Source organism: Coregonus clupeaformis, chromosome 25 (genome assembly GCF_020615455.1).
Source record: "Coregonus clupeaformis isolate EN_2021a chromosome 25, ASM2061545v1, whole genome shotgun sequence".
NCBI classification, from domain to species: domain Eukaryota; kingdom Metazoa; phylum Chordata; class Actinopteri; order Salmoniformes; family Salmonidae; genus Coregonus; species Coregonus clupeaformis.
In genome coordinates, this window is record NC_059216.1 from 14105670 (window position 1) to 14119256 (window position 13587).

At 47.8% G+C, this 13587-nt stretch overlaps 1 protein-coding gene across 14 annotated transcripts in view; it reads right to left on the minus strand.

Moving 5' to 3' along the window:
• Positions 1-649: 649 nt before the first annotated feature.
• Positions 650-13587, minus strand: part of LOC121546411 (inactive TPR repeat-containing thioredoxin TTL3) — a 39421-nt gene continuing 26483 nt past the window's right edge. For 13 of the 14 annotated variants that reach the window (XM_041857690.1, XM_041857685.1, XM_041857687.1 and 10 more), the window contains 8 exons: positions 10818-10959; positions 9725-9829; positions 7747-7837; positions 7362-7527; positions 5673-5747; positions 4394-4496; positions 1312-1424; positions 650-944 (listed from right to left, as the gene is read on the minus strand). In XM_041857690.1, coding sequence (XP_041713624.1) covers positions 830-944; positions 1312-1424; positions 4394-4496; positions 5673-5747; positions 7362-7527; positions 7747-7837; positions 9725-9829; positions 10818-10959 — 910 coding nt within the window. In that variant the 3' untranslated portion in view covers positions 650-829. The remainder of the gene's footprint in view (positions 945-1311; positions 1425-4393; positions 4497-5672; positions 5748-7361; positions 7528-7746; positions 7838-9724; positions 9830-10817; positions 10960-13587) is intronic. The other variant, XM_041857684.1, reaches the window with a different exon arrangement.

Below are 13587 nucleotides of genomic sequence, written 5' to 3' on the forward strand. Positions count from 1 at the left end.
CTCAGTGTCCCCCCCAACTAAAAGTAAAAGTTCTAGAAGCCTCAGTGTCCCCCCAACTAAAAGTAAAGGTTCTAGAAGCCTCAGTGTCCCCCAACTAAAAGTAAAAGTTCTAGAAGCCTCAGTGTCCCCCAACTAAAAGTTTTGAGTAAAGGTTCTAGAAGCCTTAGTGTCCCCCAACTAAAAGTAAAGGTTCTAGAAGCCTCAGTGTCCCCCCCAACTAAAAGTAAAGGTTCTAGAAGCCTTAGTGTCCTCTCCAACTAAAAGTAAAGGTTCTAGAAGCCTTAGTGTCCCCCCCAACTAAAAGTAAAGGTTCTAGAAGCCTTAGTGTCCCCCCCAACTAAAAGTAAAGGTTCTAGAAGCCTTAGTGTCCCCCCAACTAAAAGTAAAGGTTCTAGAAGCCTCAGTGTCCCCCCCAACTAAAAGTAAAAGTTCTAGAAGCCTCAGTGTCCCCCCAACTAAAAGTAAAGGTTCTAGAAGCCTCAGTGTCCCCCCCAACTAAAAGTAAAGGTTCTAGAAGCCTCAGTGTCCCCCCAACTAAAAGTAAAGGTTCTAGAAGCCAGCAGTGATTCTGTCCCAGTGGTGTATTCCAAAAAGCAGGATTAGCAAATTAGCCAGCGAACTTTGAAAAACAGCCACATATATAACCTGATTTTCTAGTTGATTAAGAAAGTTTAATTTGTATATTGATTGTTGAGTCAATTACAGCTTATCAATTTGAAGTCTATATTACATATTTCTCAAACATATTTGGACAGTAAGCTGGTGGCTAACTCATCGATCCAGCTTCCTGGACCAGGCCACAGGTTATTGGTGTGTGGTTGTCCGCTGTTCACTGGTTGACCTTGTCCCTGTCGATGCCCTTGTGTTGTGGCACGTGTCTGAAGATGCAGTTGTGTCTGACACAGCCTGTGGTCCTCCAGAAGTAGCACTCCTGACTCCTCTCCCTGTAACACACGGAGAACAGAGGGTTTCAGAATACAGACTGAAATGTTACTTAGTGACAGCTGTTGACGTAAAAAGGGCTTTATAAATACATCTGATTTTTTGAAACTCAGGCGGGGTCTGTTAGAATAGTAGAATACACAAGGTGCAATTTTGAAATTTGGTCGTGCATCAGCAGTTTTTCTCTTGTTATGTTAGTCACTGACAGTCACTCAATTAGCCATGCCTGATCGCGTCAGATGCCAATTTCCCCCCCCCCGATTGTCCCGGAGAATGTTGTCAGAAATTGTCTCAGACGTGCTATCACTTTACATTTGCGCGTGCCATAAAAACACTCTAAGAGGCTGGGTGACTGTGTTTTCTACTCACAGTGCGTTGGCGACGGTGGGATTGGTGGCAGCTAATTGGGAAAAGCCCAGTTTCTTCTGAATCACTTTATCAGGGTGACGGACAGCCAGCATCACTCCGTTCAACACCTTACCCTAACAGACAGAGACAGACAGAGGCTACTTTAAACAGTGTAGACTGACAGAACCAAGATTCCTGGACAACTATCTCTGCAAATCTATAGTGATGACATGACAGAGAACAATATATATGAGACAGACAGTAACAGACAGACAGTAAGAGGCGACAGTAAGACACAGACACTAACAGACAGACAGTAAGAGACAGACACTAACACAGACAGTAAGAGACAGACACTAACAGACACTAACAGGCAGACACTAACAGAGAGTAACTAACAGACACTAACAGACAGACACTAACAGGCAGACACTAACAGACAGACAGTAAGAGGCAGACACTAACAGAGAGACAGTAAGAGACAGACACTAACAGAGAGTAACTAACAGACAGACAGAGGTTGACACGGGAGTGAAAATGAATCAATGTCCCGTCTTGTCCTGATCCCACAACAGTTCTATAACCATGGAACTTTCCTGTCTCGTGCTCTTTTTTGCGTGCTGAAATATGTTTAGGAAGTACTGAACAGTAACAGACATTTTACATTTCCGTCTTTTAGCAGACGCTCTTATCCAGAGCGACTTACAGTTAGTGCATACATTATTCTTTTTTATTTTCATACTGGCCCCCCGTGGGAATCGAACCCACAACCCTGGCGTTGCAAACGCCATGCTCTACCAACTGAGCTACCTCCCTGCCGGCCATTCCCTCCCCTACCCTGGACGACACTGGGCCAATTGTGCGCCGCCCCATTGGTCTCCCGGTTGCGGCCGGCTACAGCAGAGCCATATGTAGGCTGTTGTGTTTGTTTAGGAAGTACTGAGAATAATGTCACTAATATGAATATGAGGTTGTCTTACCGATCTTCTTTAAATGGACTGACTGTAGGCCTAAGTCGCTCTGGATGAGAGTGTATTCTATAAATGACCTAGATGTAGATGGTTTAAGGCTGGAGGACGAGGACAGAGACCCCAGCAGGAAGTTCTGCTCATTAAGGCTGGAGGACGAGGACAGAGACCCCAGCAGGAAGTTCTGCTCATTAAGGCTGGAGGACGAGGACAGAGACCCCAGCAGGAAGTTCTGCTCATTAAGGCTGGAGGACGAGGACAGAGACCCCAGCAGGAAGTTCTGCTCAGCATTAAACTGTAGCCTACAGCTGAGCACTGCACACATACACTACATGACCAAAAGTATGTGGACACCTGCTCGTCCAACAGCTCATTCCAAAATCATGGGCATTAATATGGAGTTGGTCCCCCCCCTTTGCTGTTATAACAGCCTCCACTCTTCTGGGAAGGCTTTCCACTAGATGTTGGAACATTGCTGTGGGGACTTGCTTCCATTCAGCCACAAGAGCATTAGTGAGGTCGGGCACTGATGTTGGGGGATTAGGCCTGGCTTGCAGTCGGCGTTCCAATTCATCCTAAAGGTGTTTGATGGGGTTGAGGTCAGGGCTCTGTGCAGGCCAGTCAAGCTCTTCCACACCGATCTCGACAAACCATTTCTGTATGGACCTCACTTTGTGCACGGGGGCATTGTCATGCTGAAACAGGAAAGGGCCTTCCCCAAACTGTTGCCACAAAGTTGGAAGGACAGAATCGTCTAGAATGTCATTGCATGCTGTAGCGTTAAGATTTCCCTTCACTGGAACTAAGGGGCCTAGCCCGAACCATGAAAAACAGCCCCAGACCATTATTCCTCCTCCACCAAACTTTACAGTTGGCACTATGCATTCGGGTATGTACCATTCTCCTGTCATCCGCCAAACCCAGATTCGTCCGTCGGACTGCCAGATGGTGAAGCGTGATTCATCACTCCAGAGAACGCGTTTCCACTGCTCCAGAGTCCAACGGTGGTGAGCTTTACACCACTCCAGCCGACGCTTGGCATTGCGCATGGTGATCTTAGGCTTGTGTGCGGCTGCTCGGCCATGGAAACCCATTTCATTAAGCTCCCGACGAACAGTTATTGTGCTGACATTGCTTCCAGAGGCAGTTTGGAACTCAGTAGTGAGTGTTACAACCGAGGGCAGACGATTTTTACACGCTACGTGCTTCAGCACTCGCCGGTTCCGTTCTGTGAGCTTGTGTGGCCTACCACTTCGCAGCTGAGCCGTTGTTGCTCTTAGATGTTTCCACTTCACAATAACAGCTCTTACAGTTGACCGGGGCAGCTCTAGCAGGGCAGAAATTTGACAAACTGACTTGTTGGAAAGGTGGCATCCTATGACGGTGCCACGTTGAATTTCACTGAGCTCTTCAGTAAGGCCATTCTACTGCCAATGTTTGTTTATGGAGATTGCATGGCTGCGTGCTCGAGGGGAAATTACCATTTCTTTTGATATATACGGGATTTTTTAAAAACTGAGTTACAGTCAGTAACATGCATACAGTAACAGACGTACAGCAACATACGTACATCAACATACAGTAACAGACGGCAACAGACGTAACAGACATACAGCAACAGACAGTAACAGACGCACAGTAACAGACAGTAACAGACGCACAGTAACAGACGTCTTTGAGCAGTCCCAGATGTCCTGATATTTTCAAACAGGTTTGATTTTATCAGCACAAAATTTGCAAAGCTTTTGTAGGGTGAAATGTGCAACGACACATTTTGAGAACGGTGATCAGCAATAGCCAATGAGAGCTCGCCAGGGAAGAAGCCAGTGAGATGACGTTGTTTTGCATCGTCCAGAATGCGTGGACTCTGGAGCAGGAGCCATGACTACTAGTGTGTGTTTGGACTTGCATTTAATCAAAGCCAAAGTGTCAAATCGTTACAGCTCTGAAGTTCACAAGCAATGTTATTCAATTCAAAATGTTGGCTAGATATTTCAACTATGTATGGCAAGCGTGAATGTCTGATTGAACATTTAGGAGGCTGCTTTGCCACATCGTTTAGTGTGTGACCCCGTTGTTACGATTTTGAAAGTCATGTAGTGTCCACCCGGCTTAACAGACAGACAGAGACGTACATGCATAGTCCTGATGGCTCTCTCACAGTCGTCCATGCTGGTGTAGTTGACAAAGGCACAGTGGGAAGAGAGCAACATCTTGATACTGTGGATAGTCCCAGCACTGAGAGAGAGAGAGAGAGAGAGACAGAGAGAGACAGAGACAGAGACAGAGACAGAGACAGAGACAGAGAGAGAGACAGAGAGAGAGAGAGAGACAGAGAGAGAGAGAGACAGAGAGAGAGAGAAGAGAGAGAGAGAGAGAGACAGAGAGAGAGACACAGAGAGAGAGAGAGAGAGAGAGAGAGAGAGAGAGAGAGAGACAGAGAGAGAGACACAGGAGAGAGAGAGAGACAGAGAGAGAGAGACAGAGAGAGAGAGAGAGAGAGAGAGAGAGAGAGAGAGAGAGAGAGAGAGAGAGAGAGAGACAGAGAGAGAGACACAGAGAGAGAGAGAGAGAGAGAGAGAGAGAGAGAATACAATCCATTGTGAAACAGTCTTCTAGTCATTCTGCTGTCTTATGTTACACTATATATAAGCCAGGGTCAAGACATGTTGCCTCAGCTGAACAGGCTGGTTATGTACTGCTAGAGAGAGAGGAGGAGGAGGCTGAGGAGACAGGAGAGGAGGAGGAGCCAGGAGAAGGAGAAAGGTGAGGAGGAGACAGGAGGAGGAGCCAGGAGAAGGAGACAGGTGAGGAGGAGACAGGAGGAGGAGCCATGAGAGGAGGAGATGGAAGAGACAGGAGGAGCCATGAGGAGAGGAGGAGGAGACAGGAGAGGAGGAGGAGGAGACAGGAGAAGGAGGACAGGAGGCGGAGGAGACAGGAGGAGACAGGAGAGGAGGAGACAGGAGAGGAGGAGACAGGAGGCAGAGGAGAGGAGGCAGAGGAGGAGATGAGGCGGAGGAGACAGGAGGAGGAGGAGACAGGAGAGGAGGAGACAGGAGGCACAGGAGAGGAGGAGGAGGAGACAGGAGAGGAGGAGACAGGAGGCACAGGAGTCAGAGGAGACAGGAGGCAGAGGAGACAGGAGGCAGAGGAGACAGGAGGCAGAGGAGGAGATGAGGCGGAGGAGACAGGAGGAGGAGACAGGAGGAGGAGGAGACAGGAGAGGAGGAGGAGACAGGAGAGGAGGAGGAGACAGGAGAGGAGGAGGAGACAGGAGAGGAGGAGGAGACAGGAGGCGGAGGAGACAGGAGGCGGAGGAGAGGAGGCAGAGGAGGAGAGGAGAGGAGGAGGAGAGGAGGAGAAGAGGAGACAGGAGAAGGAGGAAACAGGAGGAGAAGAATGTTACTCTACCTGCTGAAGAAGCTGTGTAGCATGGGTTGTGTTGTGTTGGGCCCCAAGCAGCCAACATATACAGGAAAGAGATTGCTGTGGAGAGAGAAACATCTTCAGTGGCAGACAAAGTCAGATGAAAAGTAATCTCAACAGTAGTGTAAAAACACACAGATATCAGACTGTCCCAAATGGCACCCGATCCCCTCTATGGTGCACTAAGTAGTACCTTATATAGGTGATAGGGTGCTATTATAGACACAGGCCTAGACTCTTACTGTATGATAGTCATGCTAGAAGTACGGGGCTCTACGGTGTAACCGTTCAAACGGGGCTCTACAGTGTAACCATTCAAACGGGGCTCTACGGTGTAACCGTTCAAACGGGGCTCTACGGTGTAACCGTTCAAACGGGGCTCTACGGTGTAACCGTTCAAACGGGGCTCTACGGTGTAACCGTTCAAACGGGGCTCACGGTGTAACCGTTCAAACGGGGGCTCTACGGTGTAACGGCTCAAACGGGCTACGGTGTAACCGTTCAAACGGGGCTCTACAGTGTAACCGTTCAAACGGGGCTCTACGGTGTAACCGTTCAAACTGGGCTCTACGGTGTAACCGTTCAAACGGGGCTCTACGGTGTAACCGTTCAAACGGGGCTCTACGGTGTAACCGTTCAAACGGGGCTCTACGGTGTAACCGTTCAAACGGGGCTCTACAGTGTAACCGTTCAAACGGGGCTCTACGGTGTAACCGTTCAAACGGGGCTCTACGGTGTAACCGTTCAAACGGGGCTCTACAGTGTAACCGTTCAAACGGGGCTCTACGGTGTAACCGTTCAAACGGGGCTCTACAGTGTAACCGTTCAAACCGGGCTCTACGGTGTAACCGTTCAAACGGGGCTCTACAGTGTAACCGTTCAAACGGGGCTCTACAGTGTAACCGTTCAAACGGGGCTCTACAGTGTAACCGTTCAAACGGGGCTCTACGGTGTAACCGTTCAAACGGGGCTCTACGGTGTAACCGTTCAAACGGGGCTCTACGGTGTAACCGTTCAAACGGGGCTCTACGGTGTAACCGTTCAAACGGGGCTCTACGGTGTAACCGTTCAAACGGGGCTCTACAGTGTAACCGTTCAAACTAATCACATAAAAAACTAATCACATAAAAAAAACTACAAATCCCATAGTTATCCCACCTGGTGCAGCAACAGTGCCTGGGGGGCTGTGCGCACTGTGAGGGAAGCACTGAAATATTAATTTTTAGAAGCACACAGGCCTAGAAGTCAATTTACCTGACAGTCTACTGAAGTGTGATTGTCATTGTGTTCCTTGGCTATTTACATTGTGTTGTTCACACACTAGGTTGTTTTTCAATGTTAGTTTGATCTTGCTCAACTGTTGGCGAAGAGACTGACATATGTCTGAGTCCTACCATTACCACGGTAACCTCCCGCCCTTAAAGGGCCAGCTGAAAATTTTCCTTTCACCTAAGTGACTCAAATATTTGGGGGTACATTGTGCTTGATTGAGCATGGAACACTCCAAAAAACCTTATTCATTAAATTTTCATTTCTTATCATAAAAACACTCTTCATCAACTTATTTAATTGTGCTCCTAAATGTCTGTGTGTTGCTACATTTTTCAACTTAGGAACTTCTGCTTCATGTAAACAGTTTCAGGGTAAGAGCACTAAGGTAATGATACATCTCACCTTCTGCTTCCTCCCGGTGCAACGTGGTATACAGGGCCTGGGGTAGGGGATCTGGGTTTAGGTCTGGTTTGGAGGAGAGGTTTAGGCCTGGGTCCCACTCCCTCCCACGTCTCACTGTCCTCTGCTGAAGTGGCAGCCGCAGAAAAGTCATTACTAACATATTCATCTATGGGGAGGGAGACACAGAGAGAGAGAGACCGAGAGAGAGAACAGTTATAATACCAGATATTCAAAAGGTGTTATATCTTTATGAATTGGGGGACATTAACAATAGCCTGAGTGCCAGATCAGTTTGTGTCGTTGTGACAATGCATCGCCACTTGGCATGTTGGCAAGACATCAAACGGATGTGGGACTCAGGCTACCGTTAAGTCTAGTTGTTTACCTTCGATACCAGACAGGACATCAACCGCCTTCTCAAAGTCTCCGTGGGCAATCAGCGCATTACAGCTCTGCTCACGGTTAAATCCCATTTCCTACGATAAAACACCCATCACACATTAGTCAACTAGTAGGTACACAAGCGTGCACACACACACACGCACACACACGAGATATTTCTACGCATAAATGACACCCTTTGGCAGGTAATGGAAGATATGCTGCACTACAGAAAGCATTATAAACTGGACTAGATTTCGACAGAATGAATTCAGAGGGAGGAGAAACAACTGGACTAGATGTTGACAGAATGAATTCAGAGGGCTGAGAAACAACTGGACTAGATGTTGACAGAATGAATTCAGAGGGCTGAGAAACAACTGGACTAGATGTTGACAGAATGAATTCAGAGGGCTGAGAAACAACTGGACTAGATGTTGACAGAATGAATTCAGAGGGCTGAGAAACAACTGGACTAGATGTTGACAGAATGAATTCAGAGGGCTGAGAAACAACTGGACTAGATGTTGACAGAATGAATTCAGAGGGCTGAGAAACAACTGGACTAGATGTTGACAGAATGAATTCAGAGGGCTGAGAAAACAACTGGACTAGATGTTGACAGAATGAATTCAGAGGGCTGAGAAACAACTGGACTAGATGTTGACAGAATTAATTCAGAGGGCTGAGAAACAACTGGACTAGATGTTGACAGAATGAATTCAGAGGGCTGAGAAACAACTGGACTAGATGTTGACAGAATGAATTCAGAGGGCTGAGAAACAACTGGACTAGATGTTGACAGAATGAATTCAGAGGGCTGAGAAACAACTGGACTAGATGTTGACAGAATGAATTCAGAGGGCTGAGAAACAACTGGACTAGATGTTGACAGAATGAATTCAGAGGGCTGAGAAACAACTGGACTAGATGTTGACAGAATGAATTCAGAGGGCTGAGAAACAACTGGACTAGATGTTGACAGAATGAATTCAGAGGGCTGAGAAACAACTGGACTAGATGTTGACAGAATGAATTCAGAGGGCTGAGAAACAACTGGACTAGATGTTGACAGAATGAATTCAGAGGGAGGAGAAACAACTGGACTAGATGTTGACAGAATAAATTCAGAGGGCTGAGAAACAACTGGACTAGATGTTGACAGAATGAATTCAGAGGGCTGAGAAACAACTGGACTAGATGTTGACAGAATGAATTCAGAGGGCTGAGAAACAACTGGACTAGATGTTGACAGAATGAATTCAGAGGGCTGAGAAACAACTGGACTAGATGTTGACAGAATGAATTCAGAGGGCTGAGAAACAACTGGACTAGATGTTGACAGAATGAATTCAGAGGGCTGAGAAACAACTGGACTAGATGTTGACAGAATGAATTCAGAGGGAGGAGAAACAACTGGACTAGATGTTGACAGAATGAATTCAGAGGGAGGAGAAACAACTGGACTAGATGTTGACAGAATGAATTCAGAGGGCTGAGAAACAACTGGACTAGATGTTGACAGAATGAATTCAGAGGGCTGAGAAACACCTGGACTAGATGTTGACAGAATGAATTCAGAGGGCTGAGAAACAACTGGACTAGATGTTGACAGAATGAATTCAGAGGGCTGAGAAACAACTGGACTAGATGTTGACAGAATGAATTCAGAGGGCTGAAACAACTGGACTAGATGTTGACAGAATGAATTCAGAGGGCTGAGAAACAACTGGACTAGATGTTGACAGAATGAATTCAGAGGGCTGAGAAACAACTGGACTAGATGTTGACAGAATGAATTCAGAGGGCTGAGAAACAACTGGACTAGATGTTGACAGAATGAATTCAGAGGGCTGAGAAACAACTGGACTAGATGTTGACAGAATGAATTCAGAGGGGCTGAGAAACAACTGGACTAGATGTTGACAGAATGAATTCAGAGGGCTGAGAAACAAGGTTTTCGCCTGTGCTTCCGTACATACCATCAGCTGCATGATCTGAACATTCATCAACTCCTGAGCAGCATCTGAACACGAACCGTCCTGCTTTAATACCTCCTTATAGGTCTGGCATGCCTCAAAGTACCTCTGGGGGGAGGAGAGGAGTGGGGGGATTTAATACCTCCTTATAGGTCTGGCATGCCTCAAGGGGTAAGGGTAGGGAGAGAGAGAGAGAGAGAGCGAGGGGGAAGGAGAGAGAGGTAGGGTGACCGAGGGGTAGGGGTAGAGGGTGGACAGACCCAGGGGAGAGGGTGGACAGACCCAGGGGAGAGGGTGGACAGACCCAGGGGAAAGGGTGGACAGACCCAGGGGAGAGGGTGGACAGACCCAGGGGAGAGGGTGGACAGACCCAGGGGAGAGGGTGGACAGACCCAGGGGAAAGGGTGGACAGACCCAGGGAGAGGGTGGACAGACCCAGGGGGAGAGGGGTGGACAGACCCAGGGAGAGGGTGGACAGACCCAGGGGAGAGGTGGACAGACCCAGGGGAGAGGGTGGACAGACCCAGGGGAGAGGGTGGACAGACCCAGGGGAGAGGGTGGACAGACAGAGGGGAGAGGGTGGACACAGAGGGTGGACAGACCCAGGGGAGAGGGTGGACAGACCCAGGGGAGAGGGTGGACAGACCCAGGGGAGAGGGTGGACAGACCCAGGGGAGAGGGTGGACAGACCCAGGGAGAGGGTGGACAGACCCAGGGGAGAGGGTGGACAGACCCAGGGGAGAGGGTGGACAGACAGAGGGTGGACAGACCCAGGGGAGAGGGTGGACAGACCCAGGGGAGAGGGTGGACAGACCCAGGGGAGAGGGTGGACAGACCCAGGGGAGAGGGTGGACAGACCCAGGGGAGAGGGTGGACAGACCCAGGGAGAGGGTGGACAGACCCAGGGGAGAGGGTGGACAGACCCAGGGGAGAGGGTGGACAGACCCAGGGGAGAGGGTGGACAGACCCAGGGGAGAGGGTGGACACAGAGGTTGGCAGCACATAATGAGCTTGACAAACATTACATTACACAAAGAGTGGAGCTAAAATCCTAAAGTTGAATTGCATAAAGTATTATTATCATAATGTTGTGTACCTTGAGTCCAGACAGAGCCTTCCCCTTCCTGTATAGTCCTTTAATCCAGCCAGGCTCCATGGAGAGGGCCAACTCAGCATCACACAAGGCCCTATCATACTGCTGCATCTTCTCATAGCAAAATGACCGGTTCCCAAACAGCCTACAACAGGACATCAGGGCTGTATTCAGAAAGCGTCTTAGAGTAGGCGGGCTGATCTAAGAGCCTGCTAAACAGTAGTGCACTATACAGTGAATAGGGTGCCACTTCAGAAAAGAGTTGTGTTGTCACCATAACAGAACTTCACTCACGATACAAGGCCAAGTATCACGATACCGAGTAGTATCGCGACTGTTCCCTTTCTCCAAACTATGCGGATCTGCTACAAAAAAAACCCGCCAATGATATTCACACTACTCAATATACAGGGATGCAAACTGGTGAGGGCCCAAAAAGGAGACGCACTGAAACATGCAAAAAAAAAATCCCTGATAGGGGGAAATGCAGGTTTTAACTAATTAAACAACGAAGAATATGATCTACATGATCAGTCCCTGTGTGTAAAATAAAAAGTGGTTAATGTGAACCAAACTCACAGCAAAAAAATATATAAAGAAATCAATCCAATGTTATTTGTTGGCTAGACTTTCCTGCAAATAACACTCCAAGTATTGAGAAAAAAACAATCCAGTAATATTGCAGTTAGCCATGACAGCCTTTATAATAGAACGCCTATGACCCCACACACACCTAAATATTGCACTTGGGAAAATGAAACAAACAGGCATTCAATTTTTGCTCTATTTTAGTGACCACTATAGTAGACATCGATCAAGTGCACAAGACTACATGTGTGCGAAAATAACGTTCACTGAGTAAAAAAAAAAATCATCCCCCCTCACTCACACAAGTGTTACTGTCAAATTCAACCCAACAAAATCAATATATTTGGGCTACATTGCACATTGTTAAATTGTACACTTTCTGCCTACAATGTTCTACAATGTGCCAGCAGAGCATGAGACCATTTGTTGGCATAACTGATCTCTTTCAGGCAGAGTACACCTGGCATACCCCTTTCAGAGAGTACACCTGGCATACCCCTTTCAGAGAGTACACCTGGCATACCCCTTTCAGGCAGAGTACACCTGGCATACCCCTTTCAGGCAGAGTACACCTGGCATACCCCTTTCAGAGAGTACACCTGGCATACCCCTTTCAGAGAGTACACCTGGCATACCCCTTTCAGAGAGTACACCTGGCATACCCCTTTCAGAGAGTACACCTGGCATACCCCTTTCAGAGAGTACACCTGGCATACCCCTTTCAGAGAGTACACCTGGCATACCCCTTTCAGAGAGTACACCTGGCATACCCCTTTCAGAGAGTACACCTGGCATACCCCTTTCAGAGAGTACACCTGGCATACCCCTTTCAGAGAGTACACCTGGCATACCCCTTTCAGAGAGTATACCTGGCATACCCCTTTCAGAGAGTACACCTGGCATACCCCTTTCAGAGAGTACACCTGGCATACCCCTTTCAGAGAGTACACCTGGCATACCCCTTTCAGAGAGTACACCTGGCATACCCCTTTTTATCCACCGTATTGATGAAGTGAGAAAGAGGGAACGTGTGTGGTGTTCCTTTCACCTCTATAGTGGCATCCATCTTAAACCAGGCCCACCTCTATAGTGGCATCCATCTTAAAACAGGCCCACCTCTATAGTGGCATCCATCTTAAACCAGGCCCACCTCTATAGTGGCATCCATCTTAAACCAGGCCCACCTCTATAGTGGCATCCATCTTAAAACAGGCCCACCTCTATAGTGGCATCCATCTTAAACCAGGCCCAGCTCTATAGTGGCATCCATCTTAAACCAGGCCCACCTCTATAGTGGCATCCATCTTAAACCAGGCCCACCTCTATAGTGAAATCGATCTTAAACCAGGCCCAGCTCTATAGTGGCATCCATCTTAAACCAGGCCCACCTCTATAGTGGCATCCATCTTAAACCAGGCCCACCTCTATAGTGGCATCCAGCTTAAACCAGGCCCACCTCTATAGTGGCATCCAGCTTAAACCAGGCCCACCTCTATAGTGGCATCCATCTTAAACCAGGCCCAGCTCTATAGTGGCATCCATCTTAAAACAGGCCCACCTCTATAGTGGCATCCATCTTAAAACAGGCCCACCTCTATAGTGGCATCCAGCTTAAAACAGGCCCACCTCTATAGTGGCATCCATCTTAAAACAGGCCCACCTCTATAGTGGCATCCATCTTAAAACAGGCCCACCTCTATAGTGGCATCCAGCTTAAACCAGGCCCGGCTCTATAGTGGCATCCAGCTTAAACCAGGCCCGGCTACAGCTACACTTCATCCCTGAATCCACCACTTGTTTACCAAGCAACGCCTCATTTTCACCTAATTCTCTCATTCTGAAAATTAACCACATACTGTAGAGGGAAAACGTTAGCTCACAGATAACTAGCTAACGAAATAACTACTAACTAGTTAACATTTCACACAGATTGCCAGGGTCCAGTATGCAACTAACGCGTTATAACGTGAGGAACGGTAAGGAGTCGTATACCAGTTAATACTATAGCGAATTGGTTGGGTTACTAACATTAGCTCATCTGATGTAACGTTAGCTGTCTTGACTATTAGCACTTTTTTCCTTCACTCTGCGGTCGAACTCATCCCAAACCATCTCAATTGGGTTGAGGTCGGGGGATTGTGGAGGCCAGTTCATCTGATGCAGCACTCCATCACTCTCCTTCTTG